General features: G+C 44.6%; 1 protein-coding gene across 1 annotated transcript; it reads left to right on the forward strand.

The window, feature by feature from the left end:
- Positions 1-282: 282 nt before the first annotated feature.
- Positions 283-26,698, forward strand: COPG1 (COPI coat complex subunit gamma 1). The gene is given in 33 exon segments (XM_043976119.1): positions 283-520; positions 6,189-6,246; positions 8,768-8,850; positions 9,117-9,188; positions 10,135-10,213; positions 10,515-10,590; positions 10,736-10,772; positions 10,775-10,827; positions 11,651-11,689; positions 11,691-11,738; positions 12,285-12,341; positions 12,344-12,444; positions 12,530-12,552; positions 12,555-12,662; positions 13,580-13,626; positions 13,628-13,648; positions 15,490-15,678; positions 16,603-16,698; positions 17,758-17,781; positions 17,783-17,809; positions 17,811-17,943; positions 17,946-18,002; positions 18,252-18,327; positions 18,800-18,839; positions 18,841-18,904; positions 19,286-19,411; positions 20,094-20,162; positions 22,970-23,112; positions 23,519-23,690; positions 24,176-24,273; positions 25,321-25,459; positions 25,706-25,804; positions 26,298-26,698. Coding segments are annotated over 33 exon segments (2,808 nt in total). The 5' UTR covers positions 283-297; the 3' UTR covers positions 26,429-26,698.
- Positions 26,699-26,806: the final 108 nt, after the last annotated feature.

Consider the following 26,806-nt stretch of genomic DNA (forward strand, 5'->3'; position numbering starts at 1 on the left):
TTCCAGCTCGGAGGGCCTTCAGGCCAGAGTGTGCGCAGGCGCGTGCAAAGAGCGTCGGACTGAGCCCTAACTACACCGGGCAGGGACGGGGTTTAAGCGAGGGAGCCCTCTAGTGGTCGATCGAAAGCTTCTCTTCCAGCTTTCATTTCAGGGTGTACGCAGGCGCGTACGACCGAACCGCTCCCGCAAACTGAAGCTCTGGTTTACAGCGCTGTACCGGGCACGACGGGGTTAAATTAAGGAACGTGGCTGCGATCCGGGTCTGACAGACCGGAGTAGACGGGCCTGGGAGTGCGCATGCGCCCTGAGAGCGAGGTGGGCGGGATACGGAAGGAGCGCGCAGGCGCGCGGCGCTGGGAGACGTGTCCCCCGGGACTGGGTGGCCGGAAGTGGCCCGTGGAGCTGGAGCTGAAAACTGGCCCGGCTCTTGCAGACGTCTACCCTGTCTGTCTGTGCTGTCTGTCCGTGCAGCGGGTCTCCAGGAGGCTGAAGAAGTTCGACAAGAAGGACGAGGAGTCCGGTGAGGGCCGGGCGGACTCTGGGACCCCGGACCTGATGCGGGTCGGGGCGGGGTGGGGGGGGGCTCCCCTCCAGCGCCGGCTAATGGGCTGGGCCGGCCCGGACAGGGCAAGGACAGCCAGGCCCAGGCAGGAGGCTCTGTCGGTCAGCGCGTCGGGGCTGGCAGGGCTGGCCAGGGCGAGAGGCGTCCTAACTGGCCCGGATTTGACAGGTCAGGGATCGAAGTTGTTTGAGCCCAGTGTTTGGGGAGCATTGTCACCCCTTATCTAAAGGGAAGGCACAGTCGGTATCAGCCCCTTTCAGCAAGAGCCTGCCAGGCGCCAAGTACAATACAAAGAAACTGGACAGACCCTGTGTGCAAGGAGTTCACATCCTGTTGGGGGCGGGGGGAGCAGCATGTCAGATATAATTACAGGCCATGGGGGAGGGGGGACATGAACAACCCTGCGGGGAGCAACATGCCACAGGTAATTAACGCAGGACATGGGCATTAACAACAGGAGAGGGAGCAACGTATTCACAGGTAATCAAATACAAATACAGGATAAGGTGGAGGGAACATTATCAATACTGGAAAGGAAAGCTACATGGGATATTAACAACACTTATTCACAAAGTCTGACAGATTAGAGAAGTTCGTTCATTCAATTCAACAAGCACGAAAGTGCTAGGCGCTGGCAAAAACCAAAACTGCATGTGCATTCTTAGGGTTTGTATTCCCCCAGAGCCCAAGGCATGTGTACATACAAGGAAATGCAAAATACATAGAAAGTAGATAACTAATAATTTAGGAGTTGAGGTAAGAGGATACAGTAGCAGCTGCAGGGAAATGTAGATAGTGTTATTTGAACTGAACTTTCAAGAAAGCTGGTTATTTCTGAGAGGCAGAAGTGAGAGGGAACACATTGCAGATGTGGGGAACAGTTTGTGCAGAGGGTAGCAGATGGGAGGGGTGTGTGTGTGTGTGTAAAACAGCACTTAGATGAGTTTGGATGGAATGAAGGGTGCATGAGGCCTGTGATATGTAATATGTCTGGAAAGATAAGTTTGGAGTCAGTGTGAAGAGCTTGAAAATGCCAATTGAAGGAGTTTTGTTTTATCTTAGATGTGATAGGGACTGGAGCTTTTTGAGCAATGGAGTGACCAAGAAAGACTTTGCTTTAGAATAGCTGTGTGAGGAATAGATTGGGGAAGGCTTGAGAGAAGAAGACCATCTAGGAGACTACTGCAATAATCCAGGCAAGAAGTAATGAGGGCCTGAAGTAGTGGTGGATGTATGAGTGGAGGAAGGGGATGAATGCAAGAAATGTGGTAAAATTAAAACCGACAATATTTGTCTACATTGGGGGGTAGGGGTGGGGGAGGGGGGTGCAGCTTAGAGAGATTGAGGAGTTGAAGTTGTCTCCAAAGTTTTGAACCTGTGTGAATAGATAGAAGTTATAAAAGTTGGAAGGAGGGAAGAGGAAGAGCATGCCGGGCATGGCTTTCACCTTGTGTGCAGAACAGGCTTTCATGGGATCATATGATTAAGAGGTGTCAGAAATTGTAGAGCCTGTCTAGTCTAAGTCCCTCATTGACAGGTGAGGAGATTTGAAGCCCAGAAAGGATGAGTTGCCCCCAGGCAAAACAGTAAGTAGCAGAGTCAGGACTTGAACTCAAATCAACCAACTTCAAATATCTCTCATTCATTCAATTATGCTGTCTTTCATGTTAGTAATTTAACAAAATGTCCTACTATGTGCAAGGAGATATCAGTCAGCTAGCATTATTAAGTGACACCTATGTGCTAGGCACAAAAATAAGTGATATAGGAGCCCCTGCTTTCAAAGGACTTATAATCTAAATTATAATCTAAGTATTCAGATATAATGCATGTTAAATCATTATGTGTGTATAATGTCACACACACTTATAGGAATGTTAAAGTACTTGACAAGAGAAATGTCAAAGTACTTTGAGATCAGGTGAGACAACTCACTTTCAGCTATCTGTCTTGGGGCAAGGAGGAGATGAGTGGAAATTCAAGAATGGCTTCCTGGAGGAGGTGGCATTTAAGCTGGGCTTTGCAGAATAGGTAGGATGTCAAAAGATAGAGGTGGAGGGAAGAAGACTTCCAATTTAAGTAACATAAGTAATATAACACAAATAAAGGTTCAAAAATAGAAAAACTCAGGTCAATTTAGGAATGATGAGCTACCCTAATTTCAGTGAAATGTAGAGGCATTAGAGTGAGATAAAACTAGAAAAGCAAGGAGGTACCTGATGTTGGGAGCCTTGAATGCCCACGAGAAATTCAGAGACAATGATAGTGTCTAAGAAGTTGAAGTATTCAAAGGATTGCAGGTTTAGAGCTGTAAAAGACCAAAGGTCATCTAGACCATCCCCTTTTATTGATGAGGGAATTGAAGACCAGAAATGTGCTTTTTCCTTGCTTAATACTCAGGTAGTAAGTAGCCAGTAAGAATCAGAACTTGAACTTGCTCCTGTCTATACTAGGTAGTTTACTGCTAGACTATATGTTACTAGATACTATACTGCTTCCTGGAAGTTAGTCAGCAGGAAAAATGGAAACCCAGAAGACCATGAGCCTACCAGGTCCTGGGAGAGTTTCTGATCTGAACCCCTTCCATCCAATATAAACTTTGCAGCACTCTAGTTGGAAGGAGGCGGGGGAAGGGCAGAAGGATATCAAAAACTTTAACTGTAGATTTGAGATGCTTTTGATGACACATGAAGAAACGGAGCCAGAAATGGGATTCGTGGCCCGGAATCCAGAGAGTCCTCAGCTGTAATGTTCGCTTGTGCACATGAATGTAGGGGAGCACACAGAAAACCATAGGAGGGGTCTCCTATGGTCATCCATGGATAGGGTTTGCATAACTTACATGATCTTAAAATGTCTTGCTGATTTCCTTACTGCCCAGGTCTGTTACAGAGCTCTGTTGTAGGGTCGAACCTCAGAATCCTGCTCAAGTCTTTGCAAATGTTTCTAGCCATTGATTTAGGATTCAAAGACTCATCCCGCTCCAGACATGGATAAAGGTGGCACCTAGGAGGGCAAGAGTCACATTTCCCTACTACATTAAGCAAATACTTTGGTAGTTAGTTATAAAACCCTTGACTTACAGGTTTTTCTTGTCTTCCTTCTCTTATTTTCTGAACTCTTTGTTATCTCAACAGGTTTGATTCTGCACTCTCTTGCAATTGCAATCTTTCCACCTGGTAAATTTTGATTAGGTCATTTCATCTTCTTTTTGTGCCCTGAAGTTGTTTTCTTTGCACATTCACTGGTATTGAGTACAGCTAAAGTTTTTTGTATAGGATCATCTCCTCTTCCTGAGCTCACACACCCTTAGGAGACCCTCATTGATATTTTTCTTACTTAACTAGAGGGAGAGGATATAGTAAACCTGCAGGAGCCCTGTGGTATGTTTCTTTTCTTCCCTTTTTAAATATTTATTTTATTTTTTTCTGAGTAACATGAAAAAAAAAAATTTAACAATTGTTTTAAAAATTTTGAGTTCCAAATTCTCTCCCTCTCTCCCCTACTCCCTTCCTGAAATAGTGAACAGTTTGATATAGGTTATACATGTGTTGTAAACCATGAGAATAGTGAAAAATAGAGTCTATATCTTAGATTCTATCAACTCTTTCTCTGGAGGTGGATAGGATTTTTCATCGTAAGTTATTTAGGGGCAGCTAGGTGGGGCAGTAGATAGAGCACTGGCCCTGGATTCAGGAGGACCTGAGTTCAAATCCAGCCTCAGACACTTGACACTTACTTACTAGCTGTGTGACCCTGGGCAAATCACTTAACCCTCATTGCCCTGGGTTGGGGGGGTGGGGGTGGGAAGAGTACTCTATAAGTCCTTTGGAATTGTCTTGGATCATTGTATTATATACAACTTGTTCAGCCATTCCCCAGTGATGGGCATCCCCTCAGTTTTCATTCTTCATCACCACAAAAAAGAGCTGCTATAAATATTTTTTACATATAGTTATATATATTCTCTCTCTCTCTCTCTCTGATTCAGTAGTATTGCTGGGTCAAAGGGTATACAGAGTTTTTTGGTGGTTTTTTTTGGTGAGGCAGTTGGGATTAAGTGACTTGCCCAGGGTCACACAGCTAGTGAGTGTTAAGTGTCTGAGGCCAGATTTGAACTCAGTTCCTCCTGACTCCAGGGCCGGGCTCTATCCACTGTGCCACCTAGCTGCCCCGGTATACAGAGTTTAAAGTCCTTTGGCCATACTTCCAAATTGTTCTAAAGAATGGTTGGATCAGTTCACAACTCCACCAGCAATGCATTACTGTCCCCAACTTTCCATATTCCCCCTGTGCATGTTCCTGAGGCAACAAGGTTGCACTCATCCTCACTCCTTCCCATGTGGCCAATAGTGATGGGTAGAAACTTAGCAGAAGCATTGCTGCTTTCCCACAATCTAAATGTTAGTACTAGTAATTATCCTCTGTGATTCCTGGTCTTCCAGAAACCTTCCAAAAACTTGATCTTTCTAATGCAGTGGCCTCATTAGCATGCCAGTAGGAATAGATGAGGCCTATTCTTAAGTGTTTAAGAATGGTTAAAAAAAGAGGGGTATGTGGACTATGGAATTTAGGAAGGGAACTATCTTCCAGGGAAACCTTTATGGAGAAGATCATGGGGTTTGGTTTTTAAAAATTTATTTATTTTAATTATTTTTTCAGTTATATGTAAAGTTATTTTTTTGAATTCCAAATTTTTCTCCCATCTTCCCTTCCTTTCCTCCTCTCGAGGACAGTAAGCAATACGTTACAATCATGTTAAGCATATTTCCATATTAGTCATGTATAAGAGAAGAATCAGAACAAAAGGAAAAAAAATGCAAGAAAGAATAAACAAGAACAATACAAAAAAGTAACAACAAAATTAAAATGGTATGCTTCAATTCTGCATTCAGACTCATAGTTCTTTTCTGAATGTGGAGAGCATTTTCACCATCAGTCTTTTGGCATTGTCTTGGATCATTGCAGTTGCTGAGAAGAGTTTAAGTCTATCTCACAGTTGATCATCACACCGTGTTGTTGATATTGTGTACAATGTTCTCTTGGTTCTGCTCATTTCAGTCAGCATCAGTTCATGTAAGTGAGAAGATCATGTTTGAAAACTTGGCCTTGAAGTACAGTTAGGAAGGAATTCAACAGCCAGAGTCGAGGACTGGGAGAAGAGTAGAGCGAACTCTTATTAAGGGCTTGCTGTGTGCCCGGAGCTGTACTTACAGCTGGGAATAACCTGCAAACAAGCAAGACAGTCTTTGCTCTCTGGAGGAGGTCCAGGAGAGCTGGAAAGAAGGAAAGGATAAAGCGAGGGAGGGTTGTAGTGTGGAGATTGGTCACAAACTGTCATGGAATCTTGGTTCTAGGCCACATAACTATCACAAGGTTGGAGCCTAAAGTTCCCATAATATGGAGGTGAGGGTGATAGCCATCAAGTAGTGGGAGATAAGACAGAAAAGGTAAATTGGGGGCAAATTGTGAAGAGCCTCTAGTGCCGGGGGTCAGGAGTTGGTGGTTTTCTGTAGGCAATAGTGAAATTGTCCTAACTCGTCATATCTTCTCCATATCTGTGAGGTTGGGGAAGTTCAGTGACAAATCTAGTGTTCACTTTTCTGTGTCCCCCATCTACTTTCAGGTGGAGGCTCAAATCCATTTCAGCACCTTGAGAAAAGTGCAGTGTTGGCAAGAGGTAAGTTGCATTCTTTGCTTTACTTTGTGTTCCCCTAGCTTTGAGACATAAACCCTACTCAGATGGAAATAAGATATTCAAAGTGTTGTGGAAAGAGGGCTAGAGAAAAATCCTCTTAATTTGGGATTTTTAATCCCAGAATAACTTGGAAGCATCTTGTACTCAGAGAGTATCCAGATCATTTCAAGCTTCCTGCATTAATACTGATTACTCTGTCAGCATGAAACTTTCTTTGGCCTTTAGTTCAGAAGGCAATGGAGTGTCCAGAGCTGGATTTTCACAGGGGGTTCCACTCCTAAATTCCACATAGCTGATTGCTGTGGCTAAGTCTCTTGTGGTTTGGGGCCAAATTATTTGTTATCACCGGTGAGAATTCTCTGGGATGGTGAATGCAAGTATCTGGTTTGAAACAAGTGTCTGAATGGATTTCTGTCTATTTTTATGTCAGTAGAAACTTGTTAGGTCTTACAGCTATTGCTCAGAATATCAAACCCATGTCATGTTTTCACTGGAGCTTTAGTCCCCTCTGCTGCTGAGGACATACATCTTTATATCTCCTAGGAATAGAATTTATACAAACATCCACAGAACACATAAACACTGAGTGAGGAAGCTGCATGGCATGTGGCTGAGCTTCACCTTTGGCCCTTCTCAGCCTCACTTCTGCTGTGATTTTTTGTTGTTGTTGTTGGAAGAGAAATAAAAGCTCTACAAACCCAACCCCAGGACAGGTAGCACCTAGGGGCTAGTGTGACCCTGGTTTCTCCTCTTGCCAAGAATTATCACAAAAATGGTGTATCGAATGGTTGCCGAGTACAACAGTGGAGTAAAAGTAGTTGGTACTTCTTCTACCCATTGGCTCCCTGTTAGTGTGATTCACAATCACTGTACAGGTCTGAGCTAAGACTAATGATTAGCATGAACATTTAGGATTGTGTTGTACAGCTAATAGAGTGTTTCATATACATCAACTGGTTTGATTCTCACAACAAGCCACCAGGGTGGATAGGTAGTGTTGCATTTACATTTTGACACAGAAGAACATGACAAGTTAAGTGACTTGCCCAGGGTCCTCCAGTGAGGAAGTAGCAGAGCTGAGACCAAAGCTAGGCCTTCTGAGTCCCAGGCCAGGTCTCCTTGCTGCTCATACAGACAACTCCGCCCCCCTTACAACAGAGAGGGAGAGCAGCAAGCTGCTCCTATTAAGCTTCTACCCATCACTACTGGCCCCATGGGGAAGAATGAGGATGAGCATAAGCTTGACCCTCGAGGGACAACGCATGGGACCTCCCCAGCCAGCATTGCTGCTTCTCTTTCTTGACTGAGTACTTCACTGATAAAATTGAAGCTGTTCACTACAGCTTTTATATGGTCCTTCTTCTCTCTTCCTTTGTTAAGTCTCTGGAAAGGAGGTGGCCCTTCTCTACATGAAGGTCAGTCCTTTTGCTTGTGCCCTTAATTCCAGGAAGCAGATCCATTTCATTATTCCCTCTCTCTCTCAAGTGTCCTTATTTACTGTCCCTTCCCTACTGCCTACAACCATGTTAGATTTCTTCATTATTCTGCCATGCCCTTAAGTTATGGACACTGCATTCCTTCTCCCTCCATAGTCAAAAGTCCCTGGAAAAAGCCATCTCCTCTCCTTGTATCCCCTTCCTCATTTTCCCCACCCCACCACATAGTTTCTGACTCCACCAAGACCCTGGTGTTTCTATAAGGGAACTGTGCTAGGGCTTTTCTCTCTGGGAGACATTTGTGCTCCATGGGCAGGAGGTGGGATCATGACCTGGCAAGGGAGATGGTTGTAGGAGAACCAGGAGAGAACAGTGTTTTAGGAGCCAGGAGCAAAGAATGCATGTTGAAAGCGTGTCCGAAGCTGCCAAGTGGACATGGATGAGGGCTGAGAAAAGGTTTTTAATAGTTGCCTGACATCCTCTCCTGAGTGTCCTGTCAAGCATGTCCCAGTGTAAGTCATCCTCTTCTCCTTTAAAGCACCCCCTCCTCAAAACATCCCTTCATTCTGCTGCAGGCCCCACAGCCTGACCCAGTTCCTCACGTCACAAGCTTGGAGTCATCCTTGTGTGTCATTCTCTTTGTGCCCATGTTCTCTCCCAGGGGAAGGAGCCTTTTCTTGACTGTGTTGGCGGCAGTTAGACTACCTACAGACTGAAGTCGATTAGCTGCTTCTTCCCACCTCCTAACCTGATGTGTTCTTGGTTATGAAAGCTCCAATGTGGTGATCACAGCCATGTTCGGCATAGTACTGAGAGATATGGTTGGCTTAGTTATATATCTTAATAAAAGACTACATAAGGAAATACTTAGGCCAGTCCTTCTGGTCTGTTATGGTTGGCACCTTTATTGATTATCATGGGTTTTCCACACACAAGTCCATGTTTACAATGACGATCTTTAATCAATGCAGTAACCAGCCACGTTGGAGGGCCTAAAGCCTCATGAGGCAGTTTGTGAGGCTGGCCCTCTCCTTATTTATCTTCTAATTATCTTGATATTCTTCTTTTTAGGCCCGGGTATTTAAACGAGACTCCCATCACACCTCGGAAATGTGCCCACATCCTCACCAAGATCCTCTATCTCATAACACAGGGTAATGGGGAGAGGCACAGATGGGAGGATGATGAGAAGGCAAGCATGACTGTCCTTGTCACCTGTTGCTTTTTGATGGACTTCTGTGGGATCATTGGACTTACTCCCTTCTAGAGCTCCTAGCACTCCTGGTTCTGAGCCGGTTTTCTTGGGTGGAGATTTCTGCAGAGCTCCTTAGTCTGGGCAGTGATTAGCTAGGAAGACTGGCCTGACCTTTCTCTCCATGCATGAAACTTGATTCTCTTGTCTTTTGATTGCTACAGGGAGAACACCTGGGGACGACTGAAGCCACAGAGGCCTTCTTTGCCATGACTAAGCTGTTTCAGTCCAATGATGTGAGTGTTTCCTGCTCTGCTTTCTTCAGATCTCATAGATAGAAACATGACTGTGTCCACAAAATGAGTTCTCCTGGGTCGTGGCCTAAGTGCATAGAATGAGAGAGAGGAAAGTACGTCAGGGATTTCAGGGAGCTCTCTCCTGCCCAGCTAGCTCTCCTTGGGATTCATGTTGTTACCCCTGATGATAGGCTGGGCTCTTAGTCTCTTCCACGATGTCCTCTTTCCCTCAGAGCCTTTAAGAATCGTTCCATTCCACCTATCTGCACCCTTGTTCTCACGACAGAAATTGGGCTGTTCGATGCTCTCTGTTGGCAGCAATGTCTGTTCTCCATGCAGTGTTGCCTGAGCTTGGATCTTCAAGTTTTTTTGTTTTGTTTTGTTTTGTTTTTTGCAGAGGCAAGGAGGGTTAAGTGACTTGCCCGGGGTCACACAGCTAGTAAGTGTCAAATGTCTGAGGTCAGATTTGAACTCAGAATCCTCCTGAATCCAAGGCCAGTGTTCTATCCACTGTGCCACCTAGCTGCCCTTTTCTGAGCTTGGAGACATTTGGTTTTGACCTTTTACTTTCTCCCTGCTAACCCTTTAATGTGTGGCCCAGAAATGGCCTTGGCAGTTGTAATGCAGTACATAATGAACCATTAGAGAGGGGCACACCTTCTAAGCTTTGGTTTTCCCTGATCTTTGAAGAGTCTGTAGGGCATTACAGGAAAAAGATGAAATTACAGAATTACAGAAAAAACATGTTTTATGACATTAGCAAAAGCATAGGTTTTCTTCCCAAGAGGCAACTATGACTGACTGGGGATTGGCATCTTTGAGAGGAAACTGACTGTATGGGGATTAGGAGAGTAAACTGCCTCCTCCAAATGGCACAAATTAGTTTGTGTGCAGAATCTCTTTTTATTTTGGGGTGGAAGTAGTAAGACATTTTCTCATCTCGTTCCTAGCCCACCTCAGAAGGATGTGTTATTTGACAATCAAGGAGATGTCCAGCATTGCTGAGGATGTCATCATAGTCACTAGCAGGTTTAGTTTGGGGGATGAGCAATGACTTCTCTTTAGAAAGAAGTAGTTTCATTCAGAGACACAGTTACCTGGATTCTGCCCCCATTGCTTGTCGGTGTCTCTCCTCAGCAGAGTGCTGCTGATGCCCCTGGAATGTGGCTCCAGGGGCTCCTCTCCTCATCCTGTGTGCTAGTCACCACTGGTCTTGGCTCTTTAGCAACAACCCTCATCTCATTTTCTATTGCTTCAGGGGTGGTTTGATTTATACATGGGGGGAGTTTCTGTACCATGGCACCATGAAAAATTGCTTTCACTTTTACAGTTTGACCAAAGATATGACTGGAAAGGATGACAACTACCGAGGCCCAGCTGTCCGAGCCCTCTGTCAAATCACCGATGTGAGTCGTCTTTGTTTCTATTTCCCTGATTCTCAACCTAGATTCTTAGGTCTGTCTGTGACCTCCCTTTCTCTCTGTCTCTCGGCTCTCCTTTCCCTGGCACCCTGGCATTAACAAGGCACACTCATCCTGTCTGTCTTCACAGAGCACTATGCTGCAGGCCATTGAACGTTACATGAAGCAGGCATTGTGGACAAGGTGCCCAGTGTTTCCAGCTCTGCCTTGGTGTCCTCCTTGGTATGCATGTCCTTTTTTTTTTTTTTTGTGAGGCAGTTGAGGTTAAGTGGCTTGCCCAGGGTCACACAGCTAGTAAGTGTCAAATGTCTGAGGCTGGATTTGAACTCAGGTCCTCCTGAATCCAAGGCCAGTGATTTATCCACTGTGCTATCTAGCCTGCCCCAGTATGCATGTCTTAATAGGGACTTTGAGGGACTAGTGAATAGCTTAAAGTTAGACCTATTTAAATTTTTAAAAAAAATTTTTTAAATTTTTTGGTGAGGCAATTGGGGTTAGGTGACTTACCCAGGGTCACACAGCTAGTAAGTGTCAAGTGTCTGAGGTCAGATTTGAACTCAGGTCCTCCTGAATCCAGGCCTAGTGCTCTATCCACTGCGCCACCCTAGCTGCCCCGATAAGTTAGAACTATTTCAAGAAAAAGCAAAAGCCATCTAATGTATCTCAAATCTAGTGAAAAAGCTACAAAATGTGTTGTGGTTTTTTTTTAGAAGAGGAAAGGTTGAGTGAGTTAGGTTGGGCCTATCTAGGGGTAATGGGATTGGGGCAGTGGTAGGTTCAAACAAAACACCTGTTACTTATATAACTACAACTTTATGCCATCAGGAAAAATAGATATCTGTTGTGTGCTGTTTTGGGGACACCTGATGGCTATCCAAGTAGGGATAACGTAGTAAGGTTGGTGGGTGACTGACAAAACCTGTGAGATCTAAGTATAGGATTAGCAGGGAGTCTAGAAAGGTATCGTAATCTTCTAATAGCCACAGTTAATACTACTTCTTGATTGCTTGACCATCATATTCCCAACCTTCTTATTTCTTCACAGCATCTGCTGAAAAGCAGCTTTGATGTGGTAAAGCGATGGGGTGAATGAGGCTCAGGAAGCAGCCTCTAGTGACAACATCATGGTCCAGGTGAGGGCCTTGGAGCGGTTCCGGTTCTGGGAAGGGGGAGAGATTCTCGTAGTTTTCAGGCACTTGACAGTTTTAACTTGCTGAGCACAGTGCCTGCACCTCATAGGCACTTCAGAAGAAGCATTGATTGAGTGACTGAATACGTGTTCATATGCTGCCATGCTGTACAATCACATCATCATGAGCTGGGGCCTGAGAGTTCTCCTTCCTGCTGAGCCCATTGATTTGCATTGTGATCATCACCTTCCTTCTCTGTGTCTCTTTTTCTCTATTAGTAAATCAGTCTAAATACCGTTCTGGTTCAGGGAGGTATTGTAAATACAAGTGAGATCTTATCTAGTCAAAGCTCAAAAACCCTTGGAGGTGTCTTATAAATGGGGCTTCTGACCTGTTCCATTTTGGGCAAGGAACTTGCCATTCCTGAGCCTCCATTTTTTCATCTGTATAAGTAGACGGCTCGGCCTGAAGACCCTCCTAAGTCCCTCCTAGCTCTCGCTCTATGATCTTCTGGTGTCATTTCTGCTGTGTTTTTGTCCTCTGGTCCAGTACCATGCCCTGGGTCTCCTCTACCAAGTACGTAAGAATGACCGCCTGGCTGTTAACACAAGATGATCAGTAAGTTCACCCGGCATGGCCTCAAGTCACCCTTTGCTTACTGCATGATGATCCGTGTGGCCAGCAAGCAGCTGGAGGAGGAGGATGGCAGGTAAGGAGGTTTCCTTCTTCCTGAACATATAATGCCTTCACCCATGCTGTATCTCCCTGGCCAAGTCTGTGCCTTTCTCTTACAGCCGAGACAGCCCTTTGTTTGACTTCATGAGAGCTGCTTGCGCAATAAGCATGAGATGGTAGTGTATGAAGCTGCCTCCGCCATTGTCAACCTGCCTGGCTGCAGTGCCAAGGAGCTGGCACCAGCTGTGTCAGGTACCCTGGCCCCGGGTGTGGAAGGTCATTGGGCAGTGAGAGGTTCCTTTATAGAGTTCGGGTCTTCCCTTCTTGACCTTCCTGGAATAGTCCTTGGGATACTGCATAAACTAACATTTGTTAGCTTATACACCATATGTCTGCTCTGTGGGGGAGTTAGGCTCAAAGAACTTAGTCAGATCATTCTCATGCCTTATTTATATATGAGGAAACTTAACTCTCTAGCCCAAGATCACACAGGGAGGAAGCTTCAAAAGTGGTGTTCAGATGCAGGACTTCAGGCTCCTACAGCCTTGTTTGGTAGAAAAGACACACACATGATAGAGTAAGACAGATAGAATGAAATGATGAATCAGGTAGCACAGAAAATAAATGACATAGGAATCAGAAAAGGGAAACCATTGTGCCCTGAGGTAACAGAGTGGCTCTTCACAAAGGAAGGTAGGTCCTGAGGGATGGTGGGGTTCAGGTAAGAAAGGTGGAAGAGGGAAGAGGAGGAGGAGGATATACAAGGCTGATGGATAGTGTGAAAGAACAGGTGAAGATGAAAGTTTTTATATGCTGATGACTTTTTCTCAATGAACTATCTATCGCTGCACAATAAATTTGTGTAGATGATTGTAACAAAGGCTAGAAATGAAGGAGAGCTTTCCTTTGCCTCCTTAGAATAGATTAAATTCAAAGAGTTGTAATAATCATCAGTAGCATTTATTCATGGCCTTTTTGTATAGGGCTTAAGTGGTCAGGAAACCTCCTCTTATTAGCTTCAGTAAGGAATTGGAAGCAGCTTTGGGGGGAGGTAGAGAGAGTATGAAGATTTGAAACAGCTCTCCTAAACACCTTATCTTATATTTCCTTTACATGTGGTCCCTTTCCTCTTGGTTTCTCATTGTCATTTGGCATGTATCTTCATACAGTGCTCCAGCTCTTTCTGCACTCCCCAAAGGCCGCACTGCGATATGCCTGCTGTTCGAACACTCAATAAGGTAGTATCCTGTGATATGACAGGAGAGAGATCTCTGGATGGGGGAATAAGGGATTCAAGCCTAGGACAATTAGGGGACTCTCTTGAACTTTCACCGTTTTTGGAGAAGAATCAACTTTTTCTTAGCTTCCACCTTTCCAATTCTAATTTTTAAGGCAATTATTTTCTTTAGTCCACTTTTGCACCTCCTTTTCCATTTGGCCAATTCTACTTTTTAAGGAGTTGTTTTTCTTCAGGGGATTTTTTCCCCCATTTGGCCAATTGTATTTTTTAAGGAATTGGGGTTTGTTCAGTCAATTTTTGTGCTTCCTTTTCTTTTCTTTTTCTTTTTCTGTTTTTTTGCAGGGCAAGAGGGTTAAGTGACTTGCTCAGGATCACACAGCTAGTACGTGTCAAGTGTCTGAGGTCACATTTGAACTCAGGTCCTCCTGAATCCAGGGGCCGGTGCTTTATCCACTGTGCCATCTAGCTGCCCTCTGTGATTCCTAAACTGTTGCTTCTTTTTTCATAATTCTCTTGCCTAACTCTCATTTTTCTCATTTCTTTTCTCATTTTTCTTCTGCTTCTCCTTATTTGATTTTTAAAATCCTTTTATGCTTTTCCAAGAAAGCTTTTGGTCTTGTGACCAAGTCTCTTCTACTTTGAGGCTTCACATGTAGGCATTTTGACAATGTTGTCTTCCAAGTTTGTATTTCGGTCTTCCCTTCACACTATAGTATCTCTCTATGGTGAGAGTTTTTTTTCTTTTTATTACTCATATTTTATGTCTATTTTGTGACTTTTAAAGTTGAGCTCTGCTCCTGGGCACAGGGGTCACTGTCCCAACGTCTTGTGCTGGGGGACCAGGGTCTGATCACTGGCTTTCTTCTCTGAGGCTTCTGGGGCTCTTGAATTCCTCACCGCTCTAGGCTTGCTCTCTGTGCTGGTGTGGCACACCTTAGTTGAGCTTGTCTTGTGGGTGTTCTTCAGCTGTCAGTTTGCCTTCTGTGTTGGGGCTTGGGGGCCTCACAGCTGGCCTGCTGTGTCACTGGCCTGCTAAAGCGAGGACCAAGGGGCCTCTGCAGCTCTTCTGTGCTGTGGCTAAAAGCCTCCTGCTGGCTTGCCCAGACATCTCTTTTACCCAAGTGAGACAGACCTTTCCTGAAGTCCTTCCAAGTTATCTTTCTCTCTTTTTTTTTTTGGTGAGGCAATTGGGGTTAAGTGACTTGCCTAGGGTCACACATCTAGTAAGTGTTAAGTGTCTGAGGCCAGATTTGAACTCAGGTCCTCCTGACTTCCAGGGCTGGTGCTCTATCCATTGTGCCACCTAGCTTGCCCCCCCTTCCAAGTTATCTTAAGCTGGAAAAATTGTCTGTTTCTTTGTAGGTTCTGTAACTCCTGAATCTCTTTAGAGGCTTGATTTTTGTTTTGGTTTGGTTTTTGTTCGTTTTTTTGTTTGGGTTTTTTTGTGGGGCAAGAAGGTGTTAAGTGACTTGCCCAGGGTCACACAGCTAGTAAGTGTCAAGTGTCTGAGACCAGATTTGAACTCAGGTCCTCCTGAATCCAGGGACAGTGCTTTATCCACTGCACCATCTAGCTGCTCCACTAGAGGCTTGAGTTAATGTTGTTTCTCAGGGAAACTCAGGAGAGACCAGGCAACTTCCTGGCTTCTACTCCCCACCATCTTGGCTCTGCCTCTCCAACTTTTTTCTTAAGTGGACCGACATCATTTCGACCCTAAAGTTCAGCTGTTACAAAGGTCAGCTTCCCAGGAGGAAAACCTCAGAGAGCTTAGCTGGGTTGCTTTTGGGTCTGAGCATCATAGAGTGTGACAGGTACAAAAGGCCTTCTCTTTTCATACAGGTTGCCATGAAACACCCATCAGCTGTGACTGCCTGCAACCTGGACCTGGAGAACCTAGTGACAGACTCAAACCGAGTAATCGCCACCCTGGCCATCACTACCCTACTCAAGACGGGCAGCGAGAGCAGCATTGACCGCCTCATGAAGCAAATCTCCTCCTTCATGTCTGAGATCTCTGATGAATTCAAGGTATTCAGGGTTTGCTGGATGGGTTCTCCATGTCAGGATGCTGGTTTGTGAATGGTCTTATGGGGGCTGGCCTGCATTGTGAGTGGGAAATCCTGATTAAAATGAAAGTGTACAGTATTGTGTTTATGGGAAAATTTGTTTTCCGTTCCATTTACCTTAAAAACTTTTCAAAGACTACTATCCCTAAATTAATGGATAATCTAAACATCTCTAACCTCCTGGAAGAGATAGATGTGCACTTGGTTCTTTTTTTTTTTTTAGTGAGGCAATTGGGTTAAGTGACTTGTCCAGGGTCACACAACTAGTAAGTGTTTAAGTGTCTGAGGCTGGATTTGAACTCAGGTACTCCTGACTCCAGGGCCGGTGCTCTATCCACTGCGCCACCTAGCTGCTCCCTTGCCCTTGGTTCTTGATGTCTCTGAACTTTGATTCTGGGATTGGCCCCAGGCATGAGAGTTGGTCTGCAGATCTTGATGTTTGTTGGCTTCAGTCTCTGGGGTGCTGGATCTATGTAACCTTTTCTGTGGCTGTGGTATTGTGAGACATTTAGTGCATTACTGGCCAGCCAGCCCATCCTTCCACTGAGGGGTGGGGAGGACCTGGACTTAAAGGAGAGAAGAATCCATGAATCTCTTTTTTTTTTTTTTTTTTTAGTGAGGCAAGTGGGGGTTAAATGACTTGCCCAGGGTCACACAGCTAATAAGTGTTAAGTGTCTGGGCCGGATTTGAACTCAGATCCTCCTGACTCCAGGGCTGGTGCTCTATCCACTGCGCCACCTAGCTGCCTCCATGAGTCTCACTTTGTAATTTTGAGCAGAGGCAGAGCCATGTGGGAGGAGATTCACTGCTTAGACATGGGGCCAGTCATTTCTACCCTGCCTTCCTCCAAAATGCCACCTGCTCACACATCTCTCTCTGATTTAGGTTGTGGTTGTCCAGGCCATCAGTGCCCTGTGTCAGAAGTATCCTCGAAAACATGCAGTCCTTATGAACTTCCTGTTCACCATGCTTCGGGAAGAGGTGAGACAAAGAAGCCTGGGGTGGAGGGAGGGTCAACTGGTTAAGTGTTTGACAGTCATTGAGCACCTTGAGCCAAATTACTTTTCTTCTTATCTTAGTTTCCACTGATTGCTCCTTCTGGCTAAAGAGAAAAATCCCCTACTACTTATTCTCTCCTCTCCCCCTCAAAAAAAAGTCCATAGTGATGTTATTAACAAGATAATGGCTATGTCACTTTTACCTCTTACAGACAGATGGTATGGAAATTTCAATATTGTTAATGATGTCAATAGAATAATTAATTACTACCCACTGGTTTCAGAAGAATAGCAAAATGCCTAGGAGCTGCCCTGCTGAGGAATGGAAAGGCATTCTTCTGTGGGTTGGTCATTTGTCCATGAGTCTCTAGGACAGTGGTCTTATAAAGGGCTTTCATAGGTATTTGTGTGATGGTTTCTTGAAATATTTACAACTATATTTTTCTTTCAGCCACAAATTAGAAACTGATTTATTCTTTTTTTTTTTTTGGTGAGGCAATTGGGCCCAGGGTCACACAGCTAGTAAGTGTCAAGTGTCTGAGGCTGAATTGGAACTCAGGTACTCCTGACTCCAGGGCTGGTGCTCTATCCACTGTGCCACCTAGGCTGCCCCTAACTGATTTATTCTTTTTCTTTTTTTTTTTTTTTAGTGAGGCAATTGGGGTTAAGTGACTTGCCCAAGGTCACACAGCTAGTAAGTGTTAAGTGTCTGAGGCCCGGATTGTGAACTCAGGGTACTCCTGACTCCAGGGCTGGTTGCTCTATCCACTGCGCCACCTAGCTGCCCCTAATGATTTATTCTTAATTGGTATCTCCTTAGAATAATCAGTTCTCTTTAATGTTAGTTACTGGCAAGCAGGAGCAGGTAGGTTAGATATGATCCACCAGTCTTTGTCCTTCCAAAATGATCCCTGAAGTGAGAAAATTTAGAGCAATTAGTAAAGTGGGGACCCAGGGTCTATATCCCCGGTTTCTTGCATTGAGCGTTAGTGCTGGTTCAGGAGAAAGTGGTCTTCATGCCCTGCTTTCTACCTCACTGCAGGGTGGTTTTGAGTATAAACGGGCCAGTTGTGGACTGCATCATCAGTATCATGTGAAGAGAACTCAGAGAGCAAAGAAACAGGGCTATCCCACCTGTGTGAGTTCAGTGAGGACTGTGAGTTTCACTGTGCTGGCTACTCGAATCCTGCTCTCCTGGGCCAAGAAGGACCAAAGACCAATAATCCCTCCAGTACATTCGCTTCATCTACAATCGGGTAGTCTTGGAGCATGAGGAGGTCCGGGCAGGTAGGTCTCAGGAATTATGGAGTGAGAAGTTCATCTAGCATGGATGGGGCTGTTATGCCTGAGACTGTGTAGTGACTGCCTAACAACGATGGGGTCGAGTGCTCTAAGGGGAAAGCTAGCAGTAGGGATTGAATTTTTTGCTGCTGGGGTTTTTTTGTTTTTTTTGACTATTTGGCTTTGGGGCTTGTGTCTCCTTGAGCACGCCTGTAAGGGTAAATGACTAATTAGTGTTTTGTGTGGTGGATGTAGGTGCTGTTAGTGCTTTGGCCAAATTTGGAGCCCAGAATGAGGAAATGTTACCCAGCATTTTGGTGTTGCTAAAGAGGTAAGCCCCCTGCCTGGGGACAGGTTAGAGGTCTCTCTAAACCTATATCTTACTAGGGCCCAGAATCAGGTTCTGTGGTATTGTTTGATACTCTCACTCTGTCCCAGAGAGAACAAATAGTTAGCTTCCATTCCATGTTTGAATATGGGCTAAAGGGTTGGCATTTAGCAGGGAGCATAGCTTCATAAGAGGTAGAGTCACCCCCCCCCCCCCAAAAAAAATAGGTAGTCACAGACAGAGTATAGGGCCCATCTCAAGTTTCCATTGATGCCATTAGGAATCACTCTCCAGGGGCTTAGTTTTGGTATTTCCTAGGTGATGGGTGGTGAGCCATGGTCCTTGCTTTCTCCACAATTAATAAAAATCAGCAAAAATTTAGAGGATACTAGAGTGCATGAAGATGGATCTTGGCTTGATCTGGACACCCTCCTCCTTGTTTCAAAGCTAGGAGTGTGCTGTGTTTTGTCTCCAGGTGTGTGATGGATGATGATAACGAGGTGAGAGATCGAGCCCACTTTCTATCTCAATGTTCTGGAACAGAAGCAGAAGTCACTCAATGCTGGCTACATTCTAAACGGTAACTGATTGAGAAACCTTAGGGAAGCAGGCCTCTGGAAACTTCCATCTTTTCAGCATTCCCAGACCTACAGATCTCTCACTTAGCAGGTCCAGACTTCTGCTGGGGTTTCTGTCCTGTGATTCTGTGACAGGACGTCCTCTGCTGAGGGCATCTCTTGGGATAATAGAATGCAAGACTAGCTCTGTGGCTCTTTGGAGATAAGTGTCCTCATGTTACCAGTGCTATTTGAGCAGAGCTCAGAATGGGAGGGGGCCAGCACATGGTGCTGAGAGGCCTGATCTTCTCTGGGAAACTCCTAGTGGATGTTCTGCCTAGCTTTCATTGAAATAATAGTGTATAGACTGAGTCTGAACTGACTGTTTCCTCCCTTGCCTTTAGGTTTGACAGTGTCCATCCCTGGCCTGGAGAGGGCACTGCAACAGTACACTCTAGAACCCTCAGAAAAACCTTTTGATCTGAAGTCAGTTCCCTTGGCCACCACTACCATTGCAGAACAGAGGCCAGGTAATATCTTCCCTTCACTCTGAGCGGGTATGAGGTTTGTTTTTTTTTTTCTTTTTCTTTTTTTTTCAGTGAGGCAATTGGGTTTAAATGACTTGCCCAGGGTCACACAGCTAGTGTCAAGTGTCTGAGGCCTGATTTGAACTCAGGTCCTCCTGACTCCAGGGCCAGTGCTCTATCCACCGTGCCACCTAGCTGTCCCTCGGGTATGAGTTTTGAAGAGAACCACAGACTGGTAGCTAGCAGCACTGCTCTTGTCATCCCCTCACTCCTGCCATGGGTATCTTCATTCAGTGTAGATCAAAGAGGCTGTTCTTAAAGACCAGAGGCTTTGATGTCCTTACTCTGAAACTTTATACTGGGAAGAAATCTTGTCTGCCATTGCTTTGGGGTGGACTGTTGGTAGAATTGAGACTTGTGCCTCTAGACCCCTCAAGTCTTTCTTCTTCTACAGCCACAGACAACAGGGCTATCTGGAAAACTCCTGGATCCCAGCAGTCACTGCTACTAGTATAATTGTGGTCAGTCATTTTCCTTATCTGAAAAGGCATGGGTTGTAGCAGATGATCTATCTGAGATTCTTTTCAGCACTGCCCTTTTGTGGTCCTAAGAGTCTATGGCCCCCAAGTCATAGTAACTAGACTATTAGTGCTTTATTAGTTACATGTTTATTCCTTCCCTGTAGAGAGCACTCCCATCACAGCTGTCAAACAGCCTGAGAAGGTAGCAGCCACACGACAAGAGATATTCCAAGGTGAGTAATGGGGAGTGGGGTAGGGACAAGGTTCTTAGAGCCAGAGCTAAATCTTCTGGGGTTTTGAAGGTCAGTCCTGGTATAATATCCACATTACATGGCTTCCCCAGATGTTTCCTATTTTCTTATCCTAACTCTTCTCCTCTGTCACTATGTTGTCCTTAAAATGGAAACAAACTCTCCAAACCAGTTAGTATCACCAAAGGTCATCTTCATCCCTTCACTTCCTATTTTTAATTTTTACATTTTTTCGGTTCCATTTTAAGTTCTGAACTGTTTCCCTCCCTCCCCCCCTCCAATTTCCTTTTTTTTAAAATAAAATTTTATTGATGACTTTGTTTTTGTGCTTCACTAAAATTTACTTCAGTATCTCTCCTTCTCCCAGAAGGCCATCCCATATAACAAATAATTTTTTTTTTGCTGAGGCACAATGGGGGTTAAGTGACTTGCCCAGGGTCACACAGCTAGTAAGTGTCAAGTGTCTGAGGTTGAATTTGAACTCAGGTCCTCCTGACTCCAGGGCCAGTGCTCTATCCACTGCGCCACCTAGCTGCCCCATAACATTTTAAAAGACAATAAAAAAGAAGAGAAAAAATCAGCAAAACTGATCAATACATTGGAAAAAAAATAAGAAAATATATACATGTACTTTCCACCTCTGCAGACACCATCCTTCACTTCCAAACAGCACTCCAGTCCACCTAACATACTAGACTATCATACCCATTTTTAAAGATTCTCAATGAAGTAAATTCCAAAATTTATACAAATCCATTTGAACACTTAATAAGAAAGTTCTTTCTTTTTATACATATATGTGTGATAAGAAAATTCTAATATCTAAATTCACGTTTCTCTAAATATAATCATGCAGTATTTTTTGTTCTGTTCTAGACTATTCCCAGACATGTACACCTACATGTACCTGAATCTCTGCCTAATATTGCTTCTTTGTTAAATGCAGGCCTTCAGGGAAGTGTGATGCCACTTAACATCAGTATTGGGTGGTCTAATGCAGCTGTTCACACTGTGAAAAACAAAAATAGAAACATTATTTGCTTATTTAGGGAAGTTTGCAGTTAGCAACCAAGCAGTTAACAACTACAAGAATAGTTCAGAGGATGGAGGTTGGAATGGTCAGGGCAGGCTTTGTAAGTGAAGTAGGGTCTCAGTTGGGCACTGAAGGACAGGTAGAATTTGAATAGGTAGAAGGGAAGAAGAAAAAGAAGAAAGTGGTCTAGGCAAAGCAAAAGCATGACAGCAAATGTGCAGAAGGTGTATTGGACCAACAGTGTCTAGCCATGTATGTATGCATATACATGCAGGCACATGTGCATGTTTTTAGTGAGGCAGTTGGGGTTAAGTGACTTGCCCAGGGTCACACAGCTAGTAAGTGTCAAGTGTCTGAGGTTGGATTTGAACTCAGGTCCTCCTGACTCCAGGGCCGGTGCTCTATCCACTGCGCCACCTAGCTGCCCCTACATGTGCATGTTTTTAAATAGGTTTTTGTGTGGTCACATGTACGTACATGTATGTACACATATACACACACATTCATCTCTGTAGATATTAGCCATCTAAGAAGGCTCCTCTACAAGTCTGTTACCCAACCTGTAGCAGGATAATCCTTTTACTCCTTGATTGGCCCTATTGTTCCAACCTTCTTTTTACTTGAGCCTTCCAAATGTCTTCTTCCTTCCTTTTAGCTGAGAACCCCACCTCACACTTTATTGAGAAAATAAAAACTGTCACTAAAAGCTCCTTCATATTCCCTTCTGTTTATCTCAAAACACCTCAGGTCCCCCACTCTCTCTTTATTTACTTCAGTCTCTGATGATGAAGACGACCTTCTCTTTGATAAAACCAGCCTCTTCCATCTTCTCCAGTAGACTGCCCCTCAAATAGTCAATCTTTCCCTCTCCTTCCCTACTGCCTTTAAAAATGTCCAAGTCTCCTTAAAAACTTCACTGGATCTTCATGTCCCTTCACGATATTGCCCCCTCTCTCCTCCCTTTTCAGCCAAACTCCTTTTTTTTTTTCCTTTCTTTTTTTTTTCAGTGAGGCAATTGGGGTTAAGTGACTTGCCCAGGGTCACACAGCTAGTAAGTATTAAGTGTCTGAGACCAGATTTGAACTCAGGTCCTCCTGAATCCAGGGACAGTGCTCTATCCACTGTGCCACCTAGCTGCCCCCAAACTCCTTTTTTAAAAAAAGTGTTGTCTAGTGAGTTCGAATAGTCCTTGTTCTTCCTGACCTCTTTGTGAACTGCCCTCTCCTTCCTGGCCAGCTTCATTATATCTTGCTATTCATTCTACCTTCTGAGCTCCAGCTAAACTAGCCTTCTTGCTCTCTTCACGCATGGTGCTTTGTACTAGCCCCATTCTGTGTGTCCTCATCTTACCTTACCCCTCCCTTGCAGAATTTCCTAGTTCCCTTAACTCAGCTTAACCACTACCTCCTGCAGGAAGCCTCTCCTGATCACTCTCAGCTGCTAGGGCCCTCCCTAAACAACCTTACATTTATTTCTTATTTATTCTTTGTATATTTACGTATATGCACATGTTGTCTCCTTCAATAGAATGTAAACTTCTTGAGAATAAGGACCGTTTCTTTTCTGTCCTTGTGTCTATAGAGCCTCACAGAGTTACAGGCACATAGTAGGTATATTAAATACACCTACTGTATTGATAAAATAGGTTTAGACAATGAGAACTGAATGAAAACCTTTAAAGATTTATTTGGAAATCTAAACAGTAGCAGGTGATGTGTGATAGGGAGTCAAGTAAATGTTGTTTTTTGGCTTTCAGAACAATTGGCAGCTGTGCCAGAGTTCCATGGGCTGGGCCCCCTTTTCAAATCCTCCCCAGAGGCTGTGGCTCTCACAGAATCAGAGACAGAATACGTCGTTCGTTGTACCAAGCACACATTCCTCAACCACATGGTGTTCCAGGTTGGTAGGGGAGGTCGGCTCCAAGTCCTTGCTTAAGGAAGGGCTCTGGCCCAGAATGGGACCTTTAGGGTTTGGGCCTGGGTGGGGATGTGGTTTGATATCAAGCTCACCTTTCTCAACTCCCCTCATGAACATCAGAGGTGACGTAGGAGTGCCAGGGGTTTGGTGATTCAGAAGCAGTGAATAGAGGGTTGTCCCTCACTAGGTGGTGCTACTCTTCCAGATTGGGAAAAGGATCTCAGGGCTCCTGAGAATGAACATGGAGAAATGGAGTCTGGGGCAGAGTGTTCCTGGAATCTGAGAACTAAGTGGTAGACTTGTGGGATTATCAGGGAGCAGCCGAGGCTGCTCCTGGGAGATCTGGCCAGTTGCCCAGCATTCTCTAATGCCTCTCTTCCCTTGTCAGTTTGATTGCACAAATACCCTCAATGACCAGATCTTAGAGAATGTCACAGTACAGATGGAGCCCACAGAATCCTATGACATCCTCTGCTATGTTCCTGCCAAAAGCTTGGCCTACAACCAGCCAGGGACCTGCTATACACTTGTGGCTTTGCCTGAGGGAGACCCCACAGCTGGTAAGCTTACTCCACTGCCCACATCCTCCAAGGGAGGGATTGTAGAGGCTTGAACAACACTTTATCATGAGCGTGTTCATTAAGTTTGGGAAATTTGGGTTTAGGATTTTAAGGACAGCATGTATGGGCATGCCCAGACAGCTTCCTCCTAAGCATGAATTTCTCTTCCCGGTTTTGAAGTAAATAATTTTTGGAGAATTATATAGCTATCACCATCACTTGAAGTTTCCTCTCATTGACCATATGGTTTATAGTCTATTCTGCATCTGTGATTTAACCATAAGGTCATCACAGGGAGAACCTTACTCTCACCATCAGGGCATAGACTGGTTCTTAGGCCACACCTTAGAATTGCTCCTGGTCCTGTTGTCTTTTCTGATAAAAGAGAACCCTAATATTTAAGGAATCAGTCTGCCTTCTGACCACTTGGCAGTAATGTCTCTCATCATGGCGGGAGTTATACTGACATCAGCTTTTCCCAACAGTGGCCTGTACTTTCAGCTGCATGATGAAGTTCACAGTCAAGGATTGTGATCCCACCACTGGAGAGACAGATGACGAAGGCTATGAAGATGAGTATGTGGTAAGTGTCAGGTACCAGGGGATGTGTCTGTAGCCAAGCACTGTACTTTTTTGTTTTAATTTTTTTTTTTTAGTGAGGCAGTTGGGGTTAAGTGACTTCCCCAGGGTCACACAGCTAGTAAGTGTTAAGTGTGTGAGGCCGGATTTGAACTTAGGTCCTCCTGACTCCAGGGCCGGTGCTCTATCCACCGTGCCACCTAGCTGCCCCTAAAGCATCATACTTTTAAGAATGTCTAGCCCAGTTCTTAGCTTAGGATTCAGGGGTTTCCCCGCCGGGGCGGGAGGTTGGGATTACATCTTTGTTTTCATTAAACTCTATCTGAAATTTAGACTTTCCTTCAAAATTTTTTTTTTAACTGGAGCAATGAGGGTAAGTGACTTGCCCAGGCTCACACAGCTAGTAAGTGTCAAGTGTCTGAGGACAGATTTGAACTCAGGTCCTCCTGAATCCAAGGCCAGTGCTTTATCCACTGCACTACCTAGCTTCCCCCTTTTCTTCGATTTTTGAAAACGATTCTAGGAAGAGGTCTTTAGGCTACCTTAGACTGCCACAGGGGTCCATGACATAAAAAAGGCTAAGAGCCCCTCAAGGGTTAGACTGTTCTCTGCTGTAAGTCTTCTGATTGGAATCCCAATAGATGTGTGGAAGTTGATTGTATTTTAACAAAGATATGAATATTTTGGCTTTGAAGACATCTCTTTCTTATATCACTTAGAGACTCAATTCTCTTTGTTAATCATAATACTCAGATTTAGGGATAAACTCATGAGTGTGAGGAAGGGAAAAACTGTAACTCTGATTTCATCTGAAGCATTTATTATACCACTAGTATTTGTTGAAGATCTAAGCTAGAAATTGTTAAAAGGACATTCAGGATTGGGGCTCTGCCTCCTCCCCATCCTTTGCTCGTGTAACGTGTCTGACAGTTTGCTCTGACAGTGACTACTTCACAAAGACTTCTGTTTCGGTACAGGGAGGTCAGGCAGAATTCTATCCTTTGGGGCCTTGGGTCTTCAGACTTTTAGATTGTGATTCTCCCTCTCACAGCTAGAAGACCTTGAGGTGACATTGGCAGATCACATACTCAGGGTTTTGAAGCCAAACTTTGGGGCAGCCTGGGATGAGGTGGGAGAAGAATTTGAGAAGGAAGAAACCTTCACTTTATCCACCATCAAAACACTTGAAGGTAAGTTCCAGACCTAGGAGCAGTTGCTTCCTAGAATTTGGTGTTAACCCCACCCCATTGCTGGATCGTGGAGCATGAAGTGTCTTCCCCCTGCCTTTTGGGGACAAGGCCTTCTGCAGAACGCAGCCTGCATGTTTCCTCTGTTTGGTGATTTTTCAGCAAGAAGCTTCAGAGTTGGGTGGGGTGAGCAGAGAGGCTGCAGTTCGCCGTTATTTATGTACTCACACACCTGGACTTCCCTTATAGAGGCCGTTGGTAACATTGTGAAGTTCCTGGGGATGCAGCCCTGTGAGAGATCAGACAAAGTACCGGAGAACAAGAATGCTCACACATTGTTCCTTGCTGGTAAGTGTCTCTCCTCAGGACAGGAGAGACCCTCAGCCAAGAATCTGGTCAGTTCCCTGTTTACATGTTCCTTGTTGTTTATGGCCTCTCACACAGGCTTCCCACCCCTCATTTGGGAGCATAGTATTGCATTTAAAAATTTATCTTCAGTGCCCTGCTCACTAGCTGATCTCCACCTTCAGTGTCAACACCAGTCCCCTGGGATGCTCAGACAGCTGCTCTACAGCTCTAGGGTTTGGGGACTGTCCCCACCAACTGAAGCTTCTCTGTGTTATTTGAACATCATTGTTGATTGCTATTTTCGGCACAGTACTCAAATAACTCAGTCTCGTGCTCAGAACCCTTCTGTCTGCCTCATCAGTACCAATTTACTGTGACAATAAGGTTTTATATATGTATCCTTCTATCATATTTTGTGCCCTAATGACATGGAAAGGCAACACAGCATTTCTAAAATACTCTTTTCCCGCTCTTTCCTCACTTCTGTTTGCAGGAGTATTCCGGGGTGGTCATGACATCCTTGTGCGCTCAAGGCTGGTTTTGACAGACACAGTAACAATGCAAGTTACAGCCAGAAGCACTGAGGAGCAGCCTGTTGACATCATCTTAGCATCTGTAGGCTAAGGGATTGTCCCTCTTGGGTTCAGTACCCTCTGACACTACGACTTCAATAGGAAGATTGACCATGGAGATTCACTCCTTCCTATGGACACAGTGGAAACTCCCCCAGGGCAATCGCTTCTTTATTAAAATGATACATTTCTGATTTTTTAAAATTAGGTGATTTTGTTTTTAAGGCCTGAATGGTAGTTATTTCAGCTTGTGCTGAAGCTTGCTACCCTACCTGTTTGGATGGCCTTCAGATGAATAAAGTTACCGCGCTTGGTCTCTGAATTCTGCCTTTGAAGGAGTCCTTCCTGCCCACACAAATCAGCACATAATGGATATCTACCCTGAGTATATTACTGTGCTAACTGAAGATGAGCTGAGATTTTGCAATAA

Source organism: Dromiciops gliroides, chromosome 1 (genome assembly GCF_019393635.1).
Source record: "Dromiciops gliroides isolate mDroGli1 chromosome 1, mDroGli1.pri, whole genome shotgun sequence".
NCBI lineage: Eukaryota > Metazoa > Chordata > Mammalia > Microbiotheria > Microbiotheriidae > Dromiciops > Dromiciops gliroides.